The 12,724-nt window shown below is 36.3% G+C and overlaps 1 protein-coding gene and 1 long non-coding RNA gene across 2 annotated transcripts in view; both read right to left on the bottom strand.

Moving 5' to 3' along the window:
• The window catches only part of CNTNAP2 (contactin associated protein 2), a 1,392,626-nt gene that overhangs the window by 970,243 nt on the left and 409,659 nt on the right, over window positions 1-12,724 (bottom strand). The window contains exon 3 of the mRNA XM_042806379.1: window positions 7,897-8,090. Coding sequence (XP_042662313.1) covers window positions 7,897-8,090 — 194 coding nt within the window. The remainder of the gene's footprint in view (window positions 1-7,896; window positions 8,091-12,724) is intronic.
• On the bottom strand, window positions 1,148-5,069 carry LOC116959973. The gene is made up of 2 exons (XR_006166828.1): window positions 5,026-5,069; window positions 1,148-1,773 (listed from the first exon to the last, which is right to left on the bottom strand). It is a non-coding gene; the product is annotated as an uncharacterized LOC116959973 (long non-coding RNA).

Here is a 12,724-nt window from a genome sequence, read left to right as displayed (position 1 = left end):
ATATCAGGTAAGAACTGGAAACGTTACTCTCACGCAAGCCCAGTGCAGCAGCCAGTGTGGGTTTTACTTGGTGCTATGCATGAGCTACAAAGCCCGAATCTTGAAAGAATTGTTATCTGAGAGGTGATTAAATACACAATGCACTCTTGCAGGCTTGCTTAAGGACCTGTGCATTGTATTCATTGTGGGATGATGACATTCCAAAGTATCTGAAAAACCAAGCCATGCCAGAGCTAAAAAATTGATTTAGGTGCTTCCCTTTAGATATCTGTGTTTAAAATTTGATGGTTTAACAAAACCAGACAAGTAGCCCTGAGGCTAAGTATAAAATATTAGAAAATAATCCTTTAGAATGGAAATGCTCTAGCAGATGACAGTGAAAACCTCTAATATGTTATACCAATTTGGTTTTTATTTAATGGCCTGTACAGAAACAAGGGAGGGCTTGGACACTGCCACCACACCAGGAGGAATTTTGTCTTCTGTCTACTTGTCATACTCTGTGATAGATTGAAATAGTTCTGCCTGTGCCTCTGGAGATAGCCTAATACAATTATAGAATCTTTCTCTCATAACCAGCATGAGTAGTTTTGCAGTTAAAAAAAATCATAACTTTCCATCTGATCAAATCCATTTCCAGAATGTCACAGTATCTTTCCCTTAAAAAATTTTATTTAAAATTATAAGCAAACTTGTGAACCCATGTTTCTGCCAAAAATAATGTAAAAGGTCTTTTTTCCTGCACAAAATACATGATTTCAGGGATTCTAAACGAAAATTTGTTTAGAAGGTCTTATAATGAGGCCATGGCTTCATATGTGAAATACATTATCAGCTAGAGTCCTGCAAGAATCTATTTTTGTTTTTCAGAAAAGTCAGGATTTTAAACTAGCATTACTGTTCATCCCAATTTGGTGTTAACCTTAGTATTCCAACGATTAAAAGGCCATCAGATCTTCTGTCATTTTAAAAGAAATACAGTCTGTGGCTGTGACAGCATTTGACATAAATAATATGGCAAAATATATCTAAGATAACCCCAAGTGTGTTTCTCTAAATGCATTAAAAATTTATACAATTTCTCTTAACAGATTCCACACAGAAAAGAGGAGATTATGAAACAGGCTCCATCAGGCTGATGTTTATCTATAAAGTTCTTCTTTCAGGGTTTCTAAAAATGCCTTGTCAGCAACTGCCTGAATTTTTAAAGGTGTCCTATCAACACTTTTTTTTTTTTTTTTTTTTTTTGACATAATAGCAGAGACTGTTACATTACATATATAAGAGAGTTTAAGTTCACTACAGAAAAAGAAATATTTTCTTGTATTCGTATGCTTTCAGTCATGGGACATCAAAGCATAGGTTAGCAGTGTGCACCAAGTGCAGAGACATATTGACTTCGGTGGGAGTTACAACACCTTATTCACTCAATACACCCATAAAGGTGATATTGGCTGTTGCAAGTGAATGGAGCAATCTTTATAAGATAAAAGGCATGGGAGACAGGGACTCGGAGGCATAGCATCCAGGCAAGCTGAGGCATCATGAAATTAAGAAAAGTCACCCAGGAGACTCCAGGAGAAAAATGAGATTTTTTTTTTTTTTTCTTTACATAGAAGGAAAGTTGAAATTTAAAAAAGGTATTTCTAGTAATAAAATACCTGGAGAATTAAGAGCCAGTAAAAATGTCATTAGTCACCTTGCAGGCATTGCTATGGGGACAGCAAGATACCAGACATAAAATTCCTTCCAGACAAGATAGGCCAGGGCATCCTTAAATAGAAAACAACAATAAATTCACAACATTCTCAAAAGACTTCAGGGCCTTGCTATAAACACTAGTCAAAACTTCTGCACTGACTAATATATCAAACCACTTTGTCATGTTTAAATAGGTCTGCACATTATCTGATATTCTCGTTGCAGCACACCAGCAACAAATGGCAAGTCACAGACCATTCTAATCACATTTCATATTTTTTAAATGCTCCCATAACTGCAAGTCAGTATAACGTCATATAAACTAAATTGGTCTAATAAGATAATTTTATTCAATAGAATCACTTTAAAAAACCCAAGCAAGAAATTCAGGCCCATAAGCCCATTAACCTAGCAAATCCTTCTATGATATAAGCTTCCACTCAAGATTTTAAGGAGTACACAAAAAAGGAGAGCAGCAGTAAGTATCAAACTCAAGAACTCTTTCATAGCATCCTTCATGAATGTTGTTTAGGGTCACGAAAATAAGTTGGCTCTCAGGGAAAAAGCAGTGACAGTTTTTACAGAATAAATAATTCTTGCATGTCCTAACAGAGTGGGTGTATGCTAGAATTTATTTTTGTTCACTTGTAGTTGCCATACACAAATCATTCAATACTACAGTTGTACTCTAAGACATATGCAGTAAGTCCTTGGTTAGCTATAAATGATGCTCTGAAGTGCAGGTGGAAGGAACTGGGAATGTGAAATGGCTTGCAGATTTTTTTTCCAATAATCTAACCAGAATTAGCATGTCAGGACAAACAAAAATGTTGAGCAGATGGCTCCCACATAATTTCAGCCAGGTAGAGCTGCAGATGATTGCCTTATATCTATCCAGACATTAAATGTTACTATAAGGCTGTCTGATGGTTGGTATTTCCAAAGGCACCCAAGAGTATTAAACATCTAAGTCTCACACAGCTTGAAAAAGTTAATCATCCAACTCACTTGTGCTTCCTTTCACAATGAATTTTGGCTTAATACTATGTCAAAATACCCTGAAATGCTGAGAGCTCATTTTCCTATGCAAGCTAAATCCACCATGCTGTACCAACTTCCTTCCTTCAATACTAAGGGGAACCATGTAAATGAAGAGACTGCATTTCTCAAATGGTAAGTTACTCCTTAGTGACCGGAGAAATGCAAATTTCATTTTACAGTTAAATTACTGGATTTCTTATTAATTCACTTAAAAAAGGAACAGAAAGAGCAGTATTAAAAAAAATTTAAAAATAAAAACTCTGTTTAAAACCGGTAGGTAAATAAATAATTTAAATTTCTTTTAAAAAATCATTCTTCATAGTTAAAGCTATATAATCACTTAATATCTTTTCAGTATCAAAAATACTACAAAAGCAGATGTTATGCATAATGCATTTTAAGTTTTAATTAAAACTGAAAAAAAAACGATAACAAAATCAGAAAAACATAATTGCCATTAACTGAAGCAGTAGCCATTTTGTCCAAGGCTAAATTTTCTCTAAAAAACAAAAGTCTGCTTTCATTTCCATCTTTACAACTCCACTAGGAAGTTCACTAGGGCTGAAGAGATGAGTCAACTACAGAATATATTTTGGAGATCACATGGAAATGGTCGGCACTCCACCTTTCCTATCAGTATCTTTTTTGAAACTCATAATTATGGTAATACTTTCTCATTGATCACCCTAACTTTGATATCCCCAGGAATAAGAAAATGAGATGGATGAGAGCTGATCCCAAGTTCTGCCAGAGTAATCAAACTTTAAAAGATGATACCTTATAGGACTTCTTCAATTGTATCAAGGATCTTCCAATTTCCTTTACAAAAGGCTTGAGTCTTAGAGGTGCTCAGTTCTGCCACTAATGCTTATAATTTGAGTGTCAATGGTTTTGTAAGATGTCAGCCGTTTCTTATTATAACCATAGGGCATATTTGCATTATGCTTAGTGTGAGGCATTTACATCATCTATATCTGAGTTAGGAAATAGAAACAATATTATATGTAGAATCAGGTCTGGTCCGTACTCGTTAGGCAAATAGATATACGGCATTAATGTAGAAACCAAAATGAGTGTCTATACCAAAAGAAAGATCCACTGTGTACACAAAACACCTTAGTAGATTGACGTATGAAGGGAAATCTCATGACCTATCAAAATTAGAATCTCAGACTACAAGAGTAAAGATAGGAGAGGTGATAAAAATTCTGTAGTTGCTAGGCATTTTATGGAAAGAGGCCACATTCACTCATCTTATTAAAACTCATGGAACCTGAAAATATCCAAAAACCAGGAGGGGTAGGGACAGAAGATCTATTTCACTGGATTGGAAAGCTTCCTCTAAATTCACCTTGAAAGCACTTTCCCCATCACATACTTCCCGAGAGCCTTTTGGTTTCTCTCCTACTTGGGAGATAATTATAAACCTTTTTTCCCCTCTGTGACCAATGTATACAGAAGGGGGTCACTTCAGCATTTTATGGAGATTATCATGTTTTGTTCTTAACTAGATCTTTGTTGGAAATTATTTCTCCTTTGCTCTCTCTCTAACTCATCTAGCAAGTTTTATATTTATTTCCTTCTGTTTCACATATCCTCTGGCTGTGTCATTTGATATCGTAACTGCTTTAGAATGAAACATAGTTGAACTCTACCCTTCTATTTTCCTCTTTTTCTTTGCGTTCTCCTTTAATTTTAAATTTACTATTGTCAAGAAACAGTGACACTCAGGCATGAAGATGACGGAAGAGAGGCATTAATCAAGAGCTACATTGCACCCTCCTCTTGTGGATAAAAATCCTAAAAAAGTACAAATCCAAAGGGAAAGAGTAAATACTTCCTGAAAGGATTTATGAGGGCACCAGAATTATCTCAGAATATACCAGAATTATGTCCTGGGTTTGAGTGAGTGCTGGGGTTTCTTGGTAGCAAGGGAGGGGGATAAAGCAATGGCCCCTGTGAGAAGCTTCTCGAAGCTCCCCCAGCTCCTCTGCACCAAGGACAAGCCAATCAGCTGCGCCTCTGTGAGAACGTATTTAAGAAGGGACATGGAAGGAGGACTTGGACTTGTGAAGAAGAGTTACAACACCTGTGTGAACACCAAGGTCAGTGGGGGAATGGAGGAAGAAAGGAGGGGGGAGGTGTGCCGGAGCAGAGACCCCCCTGTATCCTGTGGGGAGATGGCAGGGCGGCCCCCCCCTGCCACCCATGGAGGTCACCAGTGGAGCAGACACGGATTTATGGCCTGTGAAGTGTTTTGCATGGTTGATCAAGGAGCTGTACCTGAAGAAGGCTGGGGTCTTGTGGAAAAAGGTAGCCCCCACTGTTGTAGTCCAGCACTGGGAGGATTGCAGCACGCGGGGGTGTCCCACGCCGGAGCAGCTCAGGAAGGGCTGCAGCCGTGGGAGGGAATCCAGTTGGAGAAAGTTGGTGTCCCACGCCAGAGCAGCGAGGAAAAGGCTGCAACCTGTGGGAGGGACTCATGTCGGAGAAAGTTTGTGGAGGATTGTCTGCTGTGAGAGGGGGACCACAGGGGAGCAGGGGGAGCAAGTTACAGAAGCTCCCCCCTTGAAGATGGAAGAAACGGCAGCACTGACTGCACCCCCCATTCCCTGTCCCTGCGCCACTGGGGGAGGAGGTAGAGGTATCGGGAGCAGAGCTGAGCCTGGGAAGAAGGGAGGGGTGGGGGGAAGGTGTTCTCAAGATGTGGCAATGCTTCTCACTGTCCTACTCTGTTAAGTCTTGTTAGTGTCTGTAATAAATATATGTTCTTTTTTCCTTCCCCTAACGAGTCTGCCTTTTGCTCGTGACCATAATGGGTGATTTTCCCATCCTAGTCCTATTTTGAACCCCAAGCCTGGCTCTCTGTCCCTTCTTATTGCCAGAAGAGAAGGGGGAGAGAGTGGCTGCGTGGTGTTTGGCTGCTGACCAGCCTCAAACCACATCACAGGTTTTTATGATCACAGTCATTTGAGCCAGGAAGAACCTAGCTTTACAAGTTCAAATTGCCAATGCTAATTCATGTGGTCTGATCTGTCCCTCACAGCTTCTGCTGGTTTTAATTTTATGTATAAAGTGACACTAAGAGGAAAATGTGATGGGAAATCCTGCACCACCCCATTTCTACATCAGGGAAGTGTGTCTTCTTGTAACACTACTACAATAGTACAACAGTATTGATCCATGCTCTGGCATCTCACCTGCCTTGGGAACTTGTTAAATTTAAGACTTTTTCATAGCTAATAAGCACAGTGTTTTCAATATTAAATCAAGGCTCAGACATCATTTAACAACAGAAAAAATGTTGGTTTAGGCAAGTTAGAAATAAAGTCTAGATCCCTAGGTTGTTTTTTTTTTTTTTTTTTTTGCTCATAGTTCAGCTTTATTCTTCAAAAGAAAGCTGGGATAGGGTAGCTTTTTCAAAAAAAAAAAAAAAAAAACAAAAACAAAACCAAAACAAACAACTTTGTTTTTCTAGTAGTGGATAAAAATTGCAGGACGTGAGCAGTAGCAGTACTGCAGCAACCAGCTTCCTAAGTATCCCCCAAAGACTTAGCATTCCAAACAGAAGTAGCAGACTTCATAACTCATCACATGTTTTTGCGAGTGATATTGATGGTCAATAACTGACAGTATTTTCTCTGAATTCACCAATCATACATAATTTCTAATAAACAGAAAAAGGAAATGTTCTTTTATCAAGAAGCTTTCAGTATCTCTGTATTAAGAGATGATATAAGAATAAAGACTTTTTACAAAGCCCTCAGAAATGTGGGCCACTTTGGAAATTAAATCACAACTGTGACTACATCAGACAGATCACACATTGCTAAAAAATTTTCCCTTCAAGATATTAAGAACAGACATTTCTTCAGCCTAGCTGTCCTGCTTTATATATCATTCACTCATCCAGCTGCGTAGCCCTCTCCCATTCCCCTCAGACAAGTTCTTCACGATTTCAGTAGCAGCTGTTGAAGGAAGTTTTCTACGTCTAAGATAATATAAACATTAAAGGTTATAAGCGTTTTTATATACCTAGGTGTCCTTAAAAAGAGAAACTTTTTATGTTTTACCAAGCTTAAGCGTGAGCTCCCCTCTTCCCCAATGAGCAACATTCATACCACCAAGTCTTAAGGAAACTAAAGCAGCACCCGATTTTTTTCTCTTCACTCCTGTCTGTCCCCCGGCTTTAATTTCTGCCTCTTTCAGAATCCTATCTGGCACATGGAGGAGGATTTTTCAATAAATCAGTACTCTAATAAAAAAGGACTGCTTCTATGTACTCCACATATTAAATGAGTTTCTCTTATACAGATAAAAACATTCACCTTATGCTCTATATTTGACATTCATTTTTCATAACAGACCTTAATAAAAAGCACCTGGCAAAAATGTGAATCTAACATAGCACCATGTTAAAACTTGTCTGCTTTGACAATGTTTTCCTGATGAGACATAATAGCTAATCCATTTAATTTGTTTTCAAAAAGAATTATAGCATTTTGCTGTTCTCAAAGTATACTTTAGAAAAAGAATAATCATCTGAAAGAACTGCTACAAGGATAGGTATGTTAAATAATAGCTGTCATTTTTTTGTCAGCAAAATGAAAGGATACTGTTTTCAGAAAGAAGTTAGCAGTTTACCCATGAAAAATGTAAAACCAAAACCAAATTATATGATTTTTCCTGAAATTATTATAGCATAAATAAATTTGTATCACCTATATGGAAAATAATACATACATGAACAAACTGCTCCCCAGCACATGTACATACAAAGAACAAATTACCTTCCAAAATGTGATCAAGAGCAGAATTTTCAAAATTACATTTATGTCTCATTTACTCCATGAAATTAGTAAAAAGAAAAGGCAGAGAAAGGAAAGCCAAAGCATAAGAGACTCATTGAGGAATACCATCAACCAAAAAAATATCTACATGTTCTGATGATTACCACCCTCCCAAACGGGCTTTGCTAATCCAGGGATAGGCTTCCTGGCAGCAGCTGCAACTTGGATCACTGTGTTTTGAGCTAAGCTCTGTCCTGTCCTCACAAAAACAACACTGAAGAGTTGTATGAGGTGCAGTGTTCCTAAAAACACAGTCAGTCAACATCATTACAGCATACACTTCCATTTTACACCAGTGACTTACCCAGATATTTCCATCTTGGTGGTACGGTTTCCAGTTTCTCCCTGTATCGCTATAGAGCATCCGATACTGAGTGACCCAGTCAGAGCTGCTGTACCTGCCTTGAGTCGCAACAGCACTGATCTGCTTCCTGCTCCCAAAATCCACCTGCAGCCACTGGTAATGATCGCTGTCTGATGGAGACCAACCTCCTGCAACTGTTGGGTTGAAACCAGAAAGATTTAGACCTCAAGCACTCGTTTTGACATGAACACATCATGAAGGTGCTAATTGCTGAAAGGCAGCACAGATAAGAAGAGTATAATACCAAAAATCTTGAATGTATACAAGATAAATATGATTGCACATTTTTTTAAAAATGCATCTTTAACAGAGGTTTCAAATACATTAACTCTGTTGCCTTAATCATTTTATGATATAATTATAATGATTCATTGGGCTGCCTACAAATGAAACAATGCCTTTATAATGCCTTGATTACAGTTTATTAGTTTTTGTCAAATTGTAGTTGTTCAAGGGTTGACCAAATTGCCATGAAATCCTTTGTCAGAGTAACTTGGCACATATCAATCACAATCTTGGGATTTCATATGACTTTTCAGTGGCATTTTACATTAGAGATACTACAGATAAAACGGAAGTAAGAGCAAGCTCTCTGCTTTCCTGTTTCACTATAGTGCACAAACTGAAAGATCTACCAGAAGAACTGAAAAAGGAGCAGGTACTGCAGGGTTGGATCCACTTTTAATCTGTTGGGTGTACAAACTGTCACAGATTACATTGGCAGATGATTCACAGAAGTATGATTGCTGTTTATGGGTCTATGAATTAACTTGACAGTAATACTATTAACAGTATTCTTCTCAGCCACTAGACTATACTGAATTGTTCTAAATAAAGAAGGCCAATGATGCATAAATACATGTAGTATTAATACATTAATGTAATTTCTTATTCTTCTGAAATAAAAAAGATCAAGGGGAAAATAGTAGTTGGATACTGCAGAGAATGATAAAAATTCTAAGACAGATATTATGGTGTATTTACCATAATGATGAGTATTAGAAAATACATGAAACAAAAAAAAAAATAAATAAAATAAAATCCATCAATACAGAGAAAAAGTGGAGAATCATTCTCTTTATTTACATATCAGACATTAAGACACAGAAAACAAAAACTTTACAGACTTAAAGTGATTATAGAGGGATTTTTTGCTTTTAAGTTTGAGCCACATAAAAGGCCTGGCACACCATGAAATCACATAGTCCAGTCCACCGGACAATTTTTGTTACTTTTAATTTCACTTACAGGCTTCAACTGAGTCACAAACCCAGCCTATTTGCCAAGCAAGTACTCTGCTGTACTCTCTGCTGTACTCTGCTGTACTGCGTCTTATGTACTCCCATCATTAGGCGGCAGCATTGCCTCAGTCTTAGACAATTCTAAAAGTCATTCAGCTGCTACGGGTGTTAAAATTTGCAGGTCATGGGACATTTTAATCTTGTGATACCAACGGGATCATTTGATGTCATAAATAGTTGCCTTCCATTGAAATTAAAAGTGTAGCAATATGCCAAAACCATCTAATTTTTTTTTTATCCCTGCTCTACAGGTAATTACACCTAGCAATATAAACAGGCTATTTTAGGGGTAGGGAATAGTTAAATGCTATTTAAAAACAAAACAAAACAAAACAAAGCAAAACAAAACAAAACAAAGCAAAACAAAATAAAGCAAAACAAAACAAAACCACCCTTACTAAAAGCTCTGGTAGGGAAAAGTATTCCCACTCATTCCCAAATTCAAACTAGCTCTATTTTTGCAAAGAATGGTAACTGGTCATTTAAAAATAGAACATAGCTTCTTCACAACTATTATTCAAAGAGATTGGAACAGTTAGCTCTACATACTTTTCATAATAGAAGAGACAATGTTTTCTCTCTCTATCCTAACATCCCTGTCCAGCTGGTATATCTGAGACTGATGGCACACAAAGGCTAAGAAGTAGATGTACCCCTGTACAGAAGCCACCTTTGTAAGAGAACCCTTTGGTGGTTCCAGAAAAAGTAAGGTTCAAATATGAGAATTCAAAAATTATGATGAAAGACAGAGCTGGTAAATCCATCAATAAAATGTCCTTCAGCAATGCAATTGTTGAAAAAGGATGATATACTATATCAGTAAGGAGGCTAAAGTAGACATTATGTTTTTACACTTTTTATTTATGCAAGAGATTTTGTTATGCAGGAGGATCTACATTAAAATAGGAGATTTCATTACATACATTTAAAAGACAATACTTTTAATTATAAAATGATATAATTTTTACTTTTAGTACATTCATATTACTGAAATGGGACTTTGGCCTTCTTTAACTGATAAACATTTATTGTAAATCACAACTAGATTTCAGGAAGTCTTCACCTACAAATCCATTGAAAAGTTTGGAAAGATTGACTGCTAGCATTCATTTTCCCGTATTTCTGATGTAAGAAGAGGCAGAAAACATTCTTCACATCGTGCCTGACAAGAGTTAGAGATATGTGACACAACAGTCACACCTAGGCCAGGAAGTGGAAACATGAGTATGGCAAGACAGTCTGACCTGTAACTATTTCTAATAATTGAGAGACAAGACTTCTAGTCAATACTGCAGACAGCAGCAAACAATATTATCTCATTTGTTTCTTGACCTAATTCTCTATCTCAGTTTCACATTTGCCTTCCGGCTTTTCCAAGCAAGTACATAAATAAACAAATAAATAGTCAAAGGGATGAAAGAGAAACACATTGGGTTATAGCTAAATGTGCTGTTTAGAAGACCAACATGGGAAGTGAATGGTGATTAGCCCATGCGGCAGGGCAGGTGTCAGACATTTACCAGAAGCAGCCAGTGGGGATCAATTAAAAGTTTCCTCTTCCCTTTTGATTCATCAAACTGTGTAATCTGGGTGATCTGATTACTTTGTTAATTTTGTTGTTAATTTTGTTTTGTTGTTAATTTTGTGATATGTGTAACCTCTATTGATTCAAGGATTAATACAGGTCCTTCTTTTTTTTCAGGTAGATGCTCTAAATAAGTTATGAAAAAGTTGGATTATATAAAATTTTTCCTGCTGTGAGATCATTGCAAAGGCCCTTAATTTATCAGAGGAATTTAACAGCCTTTGTGTCTCCATACACTCTAAGTAGGTACAAAAATCTCACTTCCCCAGAAATGTGCATGTGTTCATGGCTCAGCATATCATTAAATATTTTGCAGAATAAAACCAGCTTCTTCAACGGAATTAAGCTGGTTTGATATTGGACAGGGAAGAGAGGAGTTACTGACAAAATATTTAACACACTTTCTCTTTTTAAAATGAGTAGCAAATTTGGAAATCAAAGCAAATTTCTACAATATGGTATTATTTTTGAAGTATATTTACTTTTATTGCCTACATATTATTACAGAATAATTAATTAACTTTAAGGAGTGATAAAAATCTTAGTAGTTTCATTGAGCATTACTTTGTACTAAAACTGCAGTGGTGTATTAAATTTGTTGAATAAATCCTATTGATGGTATTATTCTTCACACCTTGGTGTTTATTTTTAATAGTTACATGTGATATTCTGAATTTTACTACATGCATTATTTAAACTTTTTTTTTAATGGCAGGAAGAAGACATTGAATATATGTTTTTTTTATATAATACTCCATTTTATTTTGTGCACTGCCTTTTAATGCCAAATGCCACAATATACCAACATGAGCTACAAATTGTTAGAAAAATAACAGAACTACAAAGTGTTTAACAGATACTAAGCATATACATATAATATAGTTCACATTCATTAAACAGATAAGAGCATACATGGAGGTTCTTTGGTAGCAGGGGTGCAACAAATACAATTACAGACAATGTCTGCTTTTTTTTTTTTTTTTATGCTATTTCAGAAGTTGATGTGATTAAACATTCACACACTCAGCAGTCAAAAAATTGACTGAGTGATATTAACCAAGAGAGTCACTGAATGCTTTTATTTACACTATATAACACTCTACACCACAAACAGGACAACTAATTTCATCCTGAACAAGAATGACTGCACATGACCCTTTGATAGTAGATACCAGAGGACTGTAAGTTCATCAACAGTAAAGTCAACATTGAGCATGTCGCCCACATATCTTGTGCATTCAAGAAACTTTCCTGTACAGAAAAGCCTGACTCTTAATCAGCAAAGCCAGACAGAGCATTCCTGTGGTAAAAGGCAGCTATGAATGATTTAATCAAGCTTTACTTTCAAAACAAGCTACCTATAGTCATTTGATCTGCTCCTACTGCAGATTGACCAAACAATGAGTAACGAGTCTACTACTGAAAAACACATTCGATGATGCAGAAGACACATAAAACTACTTTCAGAATGTTAAGAACTTGTAAAACTTTAATCTTTTTATGATTTTTCCCCAGTAAAGACAATTGCTAACAAATGGTATTAGCATCATTACAAGAGCTGAAGTTCAAAGATTTAATTTTTGTAATTATGAAAACCCCCAATGGCTTTCATGTTTTGTTTTGTTTTGTTTTGTTTTGTTTTGTTTTGTTTTTTATGCTACGTGTTTTTATTCTACATGATTTTATTCTACAGGTTCACAGTGTGGAACTGAAAACAGTATGAAAAACACAATCTGTCTTTAAATGACACATGCAAAAGATATCACTTAATATATTCCTAGGAGTATAAAGAATTCAAGTCAATGTGAGTCTTTTTTTTGCAAAATTTCATGTATAATTTCCTCCTTTTAATTAATCATGCATTCCAGCTCCCTGTTCAAAG

This window comes from Tyto alba, unplaced genomic scaffold (genome assembly GCF_018691265.1).
Source record: "Tyto alba isolate M040663 unplaced genomic scaffold, T.alba_DEE_v4.0 Super-Scaffold_46, whole genome shotgun sequence".
NCBI lineage: Eukaryota > Metazoa > Chordata > Aves > Strigiformes > Tytonidae > Tyto > Tyto alba.
Note: the sequence above shows the minus strand (reverse complement) of the source record. Positions and strands in the feature narration are given on the sequence as shown.